General features: G+C 32.6%; 1 protein-coding gene across 1 annotated transcript; it reads left to right on the top strand.

The window, feature by feature from the left end:
• Window positions 1-5,875: 5,875 nt before the first annotated feature.
• On the top strand, window positions 5,876-9,285 carry LOC108203090 (uncharacterized). Its single transcript, XM_017371816.2, has 5 exons — window positions 5,876-6,454; window positions 6,704-7,263; window positions 7,397-7,579; window positions 7,722-7,917; window positions 8,364-9,285. The coding sequence occupies exons 1-5, from the start codon at window positions 5,938-5,940 to the stop codon at window positions 9,083-9,085; spliced, it is 2,178 nt and encodes a 725-aa protein (XP_017227305.1). The 5' UTR covers window positions 5,876-5,937; the 3' UTR covers window positions 9,086-9,285.
• Window positions 9,286-10,726: the final 1,441 nt, after the last annotated feature.

The raw sequence follows: 10,726 nt of genomic DNA, 5'->3' as shown, positions 1-10,726 counted from the left end.
GGTCAGCTTCTTTGGGTGATTGTCATTTGTAAATATCACCTCACTGAATCATGAGAGAACCATCTCTTCAGTGAACAGGACCATACAATGATCATCATACACATCCCCGCATGATATGCTGTTTATATATTTAGTAAATTGTAATTTGTATTGATTAATTAAATTTAATATAATAATTTTTTTATGGTTATGGTTAATAGATTAGCTAAGTATTTTATGTTTTCGTTCTTCAAATAATTATTTAAGCTTCATTATATATTTAAAAGTCTACCTAATTTAAAGTGAAAGATGTTTAACACACTCCTGAAATTTCTATAGATCTTTTACACGAATTTGAGGACTAATATATAAGTTTGTACATTATTTTTCAAATTAACCTATATCTTATTTATGTTTTAAAATTCATATATAGAAATTACAAAGAGTACATGGAAATATAGTGAATATATATTAATATAATTTTATAAATTATTTTTAAAAATAAGATATACTTTATTTCTATTTTACATACATATATATGACAGAAACAAGTAATAAACATAAATCGATGAAATAGTGAATTTGATAGGAGAAGGTCACGTATAATAAAATGGAAATACTATAACAATAGGACCGTCACTGTCAAAGATACTAACTAATATTCTCCTATAGCATATATGTTGAGTAGGATAAGAACTTAAATTAGCATTTCATCAGTTAGAACTTTAAAAAATAAAAACACTTTGAATAAAGGATGATCATATTTTCCTAAAGTACGTAGTAGAAGACGAAGTTAGAGGATATGTATTGTCGGGTTTTTATTTTTTTCTTTTTGACTTCAAAAGGAGTAGTGGCTTTAAACTTTGCTTGTTAGAGATGGTTAAACAAATGCTCAAAAAACAAAGAGACATGCTTGGTTATTTACTGTATTAGAGCAAGTCCAAGAGATGCCCTATCTCATGTCCTAAGTTATCATTTAGGGCATTTGATGGAAAAAGTTACTCCAACAATGTCCTAGTGATGCTTTATATCACTAGGACAACATGCTCAAGCCTTATTTTTGAGGCATCTCTCTCCTTGCCCTATAACATATTTTATTATAAAATCTCATCAACACTCGTTTTCTCTCTCCATTTTTATATTATGCTTTAGTGATGAAAGAGAGTTTTTAATAATAAAATATTAAACATCTTGTAAGAATAAGGCACATTGTTGGAGTTCAAGTGGGTAAAATATGTCCTAAAATACTAGGACATGATATTTTATATTATATTTAGAGCATCAACTAAGACACTCTTGGACTTGCTCTTAGGATTGAGGGCCTTAATTGTGCCATTGAGGGCGTAAATTAGAATACCGGAATGAATAATTTATTTTGACACATACATGAAATTTGGTTCAATTTAATTCATTATTTCGAAATCTGTCTACCAAACTTCATCATTATGATAAATAATTGAAAATCTCAATCCAGTCGTGATCAACATTATTCTTTACGTACGGTTTTTTCTAAATTGCATGGATAATTTATGGATGATATAACATTAAAACTTAATAAATTTAATGATTTTTAAATATGTAAATTTAATAATTTCGCAAGTCATTACTGCACCAATCATATGAGATAAAATATCATCGATAATTATATTTCAATATCTTGCATTGAGCTTATACAAAAATTCAAGAAAGGACGTTAATATTTTAATGAGGGCCTTAATTGTGCCATTGAGGGCGTAAATTGTGCCTCCTAATTGATGGCGTTAATTGAGCCTTAATTAAGGGTGTTAATATAATTGTGTCTTAATTAAGGACGTTAATATTTTATTAATTGTACCTTAATTGAGAGTTTAATTGTCTCAATTATGAGTTATCATGATTGTGGAAATATTTGATATAATCTGTTTTATATATTGACTTATATTTTTCTTGTTTTCCTTGTTCTATCTTCAGGATTCTTGGAAGAAGACCGGTTTTCTTTTCGGACATTAAAGTTTTATTGTCTAAATTTCCCCGGTCATCTTGCATGTCCGACGGTTAGATAATAAGTTTTCTTGAATGAAAGAATTATCACGGTGAATTGCCGAGTCATATTCGTTGAGATTTATTCTCATTATAAAAAAAAAAAAAAATTCAAGAAAGGATATTCAAGGGGACCGAATTACAAAACACAAATTATCAATTTTTTAATCTACTCATGAATTTCAAGAAAACGACAACATTGATCTATAACAAGTTTGGTCATGTAGTAATATGTCGGTTTACCTACAAAGTCATTATTTACATCAATATGCGAAATAATATTTGACATCCGATTATTGGAAACTTGTTAAACTAAAATACTTAAATCTGAGATATTCTTTAAAAGAAGGTTTTACTTCATAATTATTATCTTAATTGAATAATATATAACTAGGATCGTTTTAAAATTTTACCAATAAATAATTATTATGCGAGAACAAACTTAATACTTGTTCCCATGAATATGCAAGTAAACTACTGTAATGATAATTTAGTCACTGATATGTATTGAGGGTGGCGCTCAAGAGCCGATATTTAAAATAGAATCATATAACCACTAAGTTTTTGCTGCAGAACCCTATATTGTAGGCATCTAAATTTAAATATATGTTTTTTGTATTATTGTATTTTGTTCAAAAATAATTTCAAAATATAATACATAGACATATTTTTAATATGTAGCTCTAGTAATAGTAGAAAGTAAGGGTTCAATGTCTAAAGGTTCTATGTGGAACATGATCCTCAGATTGAATTGATATATACACATATAGATAAATATTTTGTGAAAAAAATATTTCCAAATATAATAATATTATAAAATAAATGATACATTAATCTGATATTGATTATAAACTTCCTAATAAAAAGGTTTGAATCAAGCAAATAACATGAAACTTGAAAGCCACTTATATAACATGATAAATTTTGACGCCAATTTTTGTTGGGTGCATGTAGAGTAGATAAATTTTTGATGGGTGCATGCAGAGCAAATAACATCAATATTGCGCGGTCACCGAAAATTTCAAAATTGTATAGAAGAAATATTACCAAGTGAGTATAGATTCAATGAATATGATGTATAGATATTCTAGAACATGGTAAAAATAAATCTATCAATTTATCAAATAAAGGAAATTATTCAATCACACTGTACAAATAATTAATCAAATATCTTTAAATTTTTCAGTGCCGACTAGTATCATGGGTATAGGTTGGTGGAGATCTAGTAAGAGTATGGTGCTAGCCGCCTAGCCCTAAGGGTAAATTGCTCATATCAGATGCCACGTATTAGTAAGAAGCAAAATCTTATCTGAAAAATAGTAAAAATAAAGATGATAGAGAAAAAAACTTTGGCTAAAGAAGAATAATTTTTAATAAAGTAGCAAAACAAAACTAAAGGAGATGGTATATATGTTGGTTCCTTACTTCAAAAAGAGTAAATGAAATTATTTATTAATTAATTTTATTCATCTGCCACCTTATCTTTTGTTGACAAGATTTGAAGCTAAGATTTCATAGAAAAGTTAGAATTTGGTTGTGATAAATGATTAAATAAACGTTTATTTTATCGATAACTGAATTTATTAGATAGAACACGAATTAAAAGAAGCAGGTTATACGACTACCGTTATGAAAAAGAAACACTTGGAGCATGTGCGATGACGTTAGTTATAATGTTTGGCTAAACTGTAAGATATTATGGCAAATTTGCTCAACATATATTGTGCTTCTATGATATTGATTATATTGATTGACTATAATTTAAAAATAGTATGTTATTAATATTTAGATTGTTATAAATAAAATATATCAGTTTAATATGATAATGAATGATGTGTAATTTTTCTAAAGATTTATTAGTGACCTGTAGAGGTTCGACAAGTATAACCATACCTATGCTAATGGCTCTTTGATGCTCTTGTATATTTTAAGATAACCTATATCGGATTTGAAGTAATTGTTTTCTGCAAAATTAACAAATTAAACGACTATTATACTAATTGAATATATTTCATCCGCCTTCGTTTAGATAACACAACCACACACGGGGTTAATAACAGGATGAGTTTATCAGATTTGATAAATACTGATAACTCTCGGATAGAGTATTAGAACGGAAAAATCCATTAGATAATAATGAACTAGTGGTTCTAAACCATCTCTGACGATTAATCAACAATTCAAAGTGCTTTTCTTGCGTCTTCTTGATAAACCAGCGTTTATATATAGATGTAGGAGGATCTGTTTGGGAAGTAAGAAGCCCCTTTGACATCTCTTCATCTGCAAATAATTCTCGATGTGAAAACACAGAGACCCTCAACTAAAAATATATGTAACGTTTTATAAACGAAAATTTAAGAAATTATCTTAATATTTATGAACTCAATCCTAGAAACCTAGAACTTTGGCCAATCCGCATTGTATTTGGTCTATTAACATATTAAGATAATATACTTCTTCTGACAATTTAAAATAATAATAACATTCTATTTTTTAAATTTAGCCAAAAACTATATACACTAAAATTATAAGTCCATTAATTTCGACGAGGAAAAATTGGTCGAATTTACTTATTTTTCGAATGTTATCGATCACAATTAAATATTTCCGAGCATGCGTCGAACAGTTAAAAATAAACTAGTCGGAATTATGTAGTCGGTCGAAAATAAATTATTTACAACCAAATAACTTCAACTTTTTAATCTGCTGTTATTTTCGACCGACTTGTATTATATGTGACCACTGCTAGCGGTCGAAAATAACCTCAAGAAAATATTACTTGCAAAAAAAATGAAATTCTCCCTTTTGCTCAAAATATTATAACCCTCTTATTTTTTTGGGTGGGTCGAAAATATAATTCCGACTTTCTCAAGATTTAGTTTCCCTCTTTTTTTCTCAAACAATTGATATTCCCTCTATTTTGTTTCGAAAATAAAACAAATTCGATCATTACCGATAATGATCGAAATTACTTGACCATTTTTTATTTGGTTGATTATTTTCGACCACCTTTTATTTAGACGAAATGTGGTCGCCACTTTTTAAACTAACAATTTCTTGTTCCAAGACGCTCACACGTTATTCCTATTTGTTTTTGTTTTTTCAATAATTCTCATCTCTTAAAAAGAATTCATATCCTTTAATTTGTTTGTTTTTCATTAAATGAGTTTTTGACAAATTTTGTTTCCAATTTATTCGGATTTTATTTTATCTTCTCTTTACGAAAATTTGCTATGTTTTGACGTGGTTTTAATATGAAGGATATATATAAGATCTACGCCGTTTTCAAGATTTTAATTAAATAATAATTATTCTGTTTGAAATTGTAATTAGGAGTTCTGTTTGTCTTCTCCTGTAACCGAATTATATTGAATTATATTTTAGTGTTTTGTATTTGAACAATTACCTATATACATGAAATTCAACAAATTGCTCCATTATCTTCTCCCGAAACCGAATTAATCAAGGATATAATCTGCAACAGTTGTTTTCGAACTCCTCCCAAAAGTTCTGGGTATACTAATGGAGTTGTTCGACTGCTTATATTGAAGATAAATCTTCTTTTATTTTTTCGATGTAGAACTTAGGTTGACACCCACTAAATTTTTTCAAATATATCTTGACTTTTCACTTAATTAATTATCTCTAAAAAACTATTCTGCTATGGGATGAAATATTAAAAAGCCCCTGTTCATATCCCTTGGGCCTGTCAAGGAATCGAAATCAACTAAACAAACATTAGATAATCTATACGATCTTTGAGAAGATAACCGGGAGATAAATCAGTAATTCCAAGCTTGAATAATGGTTAAAGAAAAAGTTCGAAAGTAATGACCTGCAGCTAGCTCATAATCCACTATAAATAGAGGGTTTACAATCCACCTTCTCTGCAAGTTTGTCCTTCAAAACATCCACATATATAAAACAAAGAGAGAAATAATGGCAGAGAAAAGAGGCAGCATTGCTTTCTTCACAACCTACAGACCCCCTGTGCCCCTTGAAATATTTTCCTGTCCATATCCACCAACCTCAAACAAAGATGAGCTCCCAATGACCGACGGAGTTTCCTACAACTTCAATGGCCATTCCATTCCACCTGCCGCCCTCAAGACTATCCTCAGGCGTCCCAAATTAGTTCCCGAGGGAATCAAGGACACCGATGTTGATTCTGGTCGTGTTTCTGGCCTGGTTTTTGTCTCCGAAAGAGACAACCTGGAAACCATTCAGTTTGCTCTTCGCTTTCATGACCAGAAGCCGATTAAAACCAAAGTGTTCAGCTTTGCTGATGTTTACAGCACATCAGATAAGGCTCGAATGGAAGACAGCCCTTGCATTGCCGGAAATTACCTGGTGTACGTTTCCACTAAAGAAGCTGCTGACAAGCCTCGTCAACCCTGGACTGCTGTGTATAAAACAAATTTAAGTGATGGAAAAACCGAACGCCTTACTCCGTCTTGTAAGTATACTCTCTGTCTCAGTAGGTTCTTTACGTTATTTCTTGACACGTATTTTGACGCTTTTATAAAGTACAGTTCCATAATATTTTTATGCTTAAAAACAATTTGCATTCGGATATTTGCAAATAATTTAATTTAGACACTTAAAGTAGCACTTACAAATTCTACTAACAACTTAAAAACAATTAGATGGAAATCTTGCAAGTATAGATTGGATCTTAACTTTGATAATTTATCTCAACTTGCAGTTGTAGCTGATTTGAGCCCCTCGGTGTCACCCTCTGGTAAAATGATAGCAATGGCGTCGTTCCAGAATAGGTCGGGTTGGGATGGTGAGATCCAAGATCTCAAAACTGACATCTATGTGATGTTTGTTGATAAGCCTTCCAATCGAAGAGTTATCAGGCGAACAATGATCTTAAAGAATGGTGGCTGGCCGACATGGGGGAGTGAAGATGTAATATTTTTCCACCGCAAGGTCGGAGATTATTGGGCTGTGTTCCGATTTGACATGAACACGAAAGAGCAGACTCGTGTAACACCGGATAAATGTAATGCCATGACACCAGTAGCCATTGATGCAAACACTGTGGCTGTGGCAACTATTTTTGATATAGCTAAATTTGGGGTGAACCGGGCAGAGAATCAGTATCGTCACATTATGGTATTTGATTCAACTGACCCCGAGAAAAAAATGAAAATTTCTCAAATATCTAAACCTCTAGCAGATCACTTCAACCCATTTGTGATAATGGATGGTGAGAAGAAGCGCATAGGATATCATCGTGTCAATTCTGGCCTTGTGAAGGTAACTGCAAATTTAATGAACCTTCTTTGATTCATTGAGCTGTTTTCTTTTAATTGCAACATTGATATCTTGAGTTTCTAATTATTCTACCTTGATAGAGTTGATTGAAGTGTAACTTTTGATTGATGAACAGTGTGGAGCACAAATAGAAAGACAGTTCAGCAAGATCAAATCTCCACTGGAGGATGTGGGACTGTTTAGGTTGTCCGGAGCATTCCCAACGTTTTCCAATGACGGTAAGAGGGTGGCCTTCGTTGACAATGAGTTCAAGTCTGTTTGGGTAGCTGATGACAAAGGCTTGCGGATTGTTTATGAGGTATACTAACTCCTACTTGCAAACTAATCCCATTTAAGCAGCCTCTTTTTCCCTCTCCTCTTTGTTTGGCTGCTATATTACTATGTGTGCATCGTGAAATTGCAACAAATATATGTAACTCTATTTGGTTATATATGTGTAGACTGAAGGGGCAAATAAAATCTTTGCTCCGGTGTGGAACCAGAAAGAAGATATCCTATATGTATGCAGGGGACCTTCCTTTTCAGACAAGGAAACACTGGACATTTATCGAATCCCCAATGTTTCCACAGCTAGACAACATGCTGAACAGCTCACTGATGGTTCCAACAATGCCTTCCCTTCCACCAATAAGGATGGTAGATAACTATTAACGTCCTACTTAATCTTTCTTGTGACAGTTTAATACATGTTTTGAGCACAAATCTGTTAAATATTACTCCCTCCGTCCCCCTCAATTGTTTATATTGGCAGTCGGGGACTCGGCACACATTCTAAAACTTTCATATATAAAACATAGTTTGATAAATTATTTTGAATTTTTTTTCTTTCTGAATAAATATTTATTATCTAAATTTTTATAAAAAAAGAAAAATTTCAAAAAAAAATTATCAAACTATGTTTTATATGAGCTTAAAATGCGTGTCGAGTAATGAAAAAAAAGTGTAAAAAGAAAGAGGGACACCGGGAGTATGTCTTCTAAACCACCATACATGATAAACTATATTTTTCTGTTTTTTTATATGAATACACGGCTTGCATGACATCTATATGAATACACCGCTTGCAACTTGCATTGTAACAGGGACGAAATTAGTTTTTCGATCTACAAGAGATTTCAAAGACAGCGAGAAGAAATACAAGAATTTATACATAATGGAGGATGCAGAATCTGGAGATTTCGGAGAAGGCGAAATTACAAGACTTACAAATGGGCATTGGATCGACACTCACTGCCACTGGTCCCCGAGTGGAGACTGGATAGTATTCTCCTCCACTCGGGACAAGCCTGCTTCTGCACCAGAATCCGACAACGGTCTCGATGCCGGATACTTCGCAATATATCTAGTCAACCCTAAAGATCCATCAGTGGTGGTAAGAGTTTTAGGAAGTGTTCCGGCAACAGATCTAACTAATCCTCTTGCAGGACACGTCAACCATCCAATTTTCAGCCCGGATGGAAAAAGCATCGTCGTGGTCGCGGATCTTGCTGCTGTTTCGGTCGATCCTATCTCTTTGCCTCTGGTTGAACATTCGGTGAGGCCTTATGGAGATATCTTTACAGTCGATATCGACAAAGACGACATAAAAAAGAACCAGGATCTGACAAAGTACGAACGCATCACACACACGAGGTACGAGAATTCGACTGCCAGCTGGACAATGTTTTCCACGGAGGATCCGAATGCAGCATGGAATCTACAATTCAGTGGAAAATACAGTCCTGCATGCCCTTATGCACCTGCCGATGGACGTGAAAGTTGGCACATGACTGGCCACTTGTGCATTCCGAAACGCTGTTGTTGATTATAAGTGTGCAAGTGAAAGTATAAATAAAAGCGAAAGCTGTTCGGTGTGTGATGTTTGTAATATATATCAAGTGTGTGGCGTGTATTCGTGTAATCAATAAGTGGACTGCTGATTTTCTCTCCACAGGTTTCTTACTGTGTGTAATTTTGTAAGATATTACTATCTTTTGTGAGATGAAAAGATATCATTGTGTGTCATTCTTTCACATTATAGTTTTCTACTGCCAACCTTAATTTATGCATGCACAATAAACCAACCCATCTGTTATAAATAATATATTGCTAGCTGGAGAGTTTGAAATCTAACAAGATGATCAAAGCAATCCCCTTTGGAAGTGTCACGGTAAAAAAATCATCTGAAAGCTTCTTGGAGTTCATTGCAGCAGGGAAGGATCTGCTAAAACTCAAAGCGGGCACAACCTGGAATTTTTGACAGCGCTTGTAAATAAATTAACAGATGAAAACTTAAAAACAACATAAATTAAAATATAAATATATGATACAGATCTACCTGAGCCAGTGGCGGAACTAGAAATTCATGTAAGGAGGGGCGTCATGTAAATACTTCCTTTATACCGACACGTTATTTACGTTATTTTTAGGAACACATTTTAAGTCTCTTATAATGTTTTTTTTTGAAACCAAGTCTCTTATAATATTAGTTCTATAACATTTTATTTTTAAAAAAAAATTCTAAATAAAAGTTTGATGTTTAAAATTTTATTAAAAAAAATAAATAAATTAGAATATCGTTATGAAACTATATTTTATAGGAAACTCAAAATACGTGCAAATAGTGAACGTAAACTATGTGGTGGGACGGAGAAAACATAATATTATAGTGGTCTAACTTTCATTACATGAAAATTTATACTACTAATTAATTGACTTCTTTATATTTCAGTGTATTATTCATTTTTCACTGAAGTAGAGGGTCTGGATCAGTTTTATTTTTTAAAGCAGGGGCAGCAAACAACATTAATCCACAAGATTAGAACTATAAAAAATAATTATATTTGAGTTAAGCGGGGGCAGCGGACCCCCCAGCCACCATGCTCCTTCCGCCCCTGACCTGAGCAGTGGGGAAAGCATATGAAATAGGCTCAGGCGACAGTACAGCTCTGTACAGGTACTGGATTGGCTGCTGCGATGGCTGGATTTCAAAAATCATGTTATGAAATGGAATCAATATGAGGGGAGAAACATGTTATACACATAATATACCAATACAATCCTCACCTCATAAGGAACTATGGCCCAATTATCACGGTGGCTTCTCCTTTTCTTTAAATATCATTAATTCACAATGATTTTTACTTGAACATGCCAATTAGAAATTTTAACTTTAACATTCGGAAATTAACAAACTTCTTAATTAATCAACTATTTGTATTAACTTAGGTATATTACTTTTATAACCATTACTTTAGATGGATTTTTCTGGTGCCACCTAAGTGTCGAATTATGGTGTATGTTACTTGTGGTTGGTGCAAGTTCCTTGATGAAAGAATTAGTATGGTCAACCTCTTATTGATTCTTGTGCACATAGTTGGTGTGTAAATAAAATTGAAAAACTAATATGGGTTAAGGATAATTACACTTTAAGCCATGACTTTAACCATGTATATATTGGAAATTG

Source organism: Daucus carota, chromosome 9, assembly GCF_001625215.2.
Source record: "Daucus carota subsp. sativus chromosome 9, DH1 v3.0, whole genome shotgun sequence".
In the NCBI taxonomy this organism is placed as follows: Eukaryota; Viridiplantae; Streptophyta; class Magnoliopsida; order Apiales; family Apiaceae; genus Daucus; species Daucus carota.
Note: the sequence above shows the minus strand (reverse complement) of the source record. Positions and strands in the feature narration are given on the sequence as shown.

Excerpts from the sequence above, each read along its gene's own strand:
- LOC108203090 (XM_017371816.2), top strand. The coding sequence starts at position 5,938 with ATGGCAGAGAAAAGAGGCAGCATTGCTTTCTTCACAACCTACAGACCC. Across the intron at positions 7,580-7,721 it reads GCTTGCGGATTGTTTATGAG|ACTGAAGGGGCAAATAAAAT; the intron begins GTATACTAACTC and ends ATATATGTGTAG. Across the intron at positions 7,918-8,363 it reads CCCTTCCACCAATAAGGATG|GGACGAAATTAGTTTTTCGA; the intron begins GTAGATAACTAT and ends GCATTGTAACAG.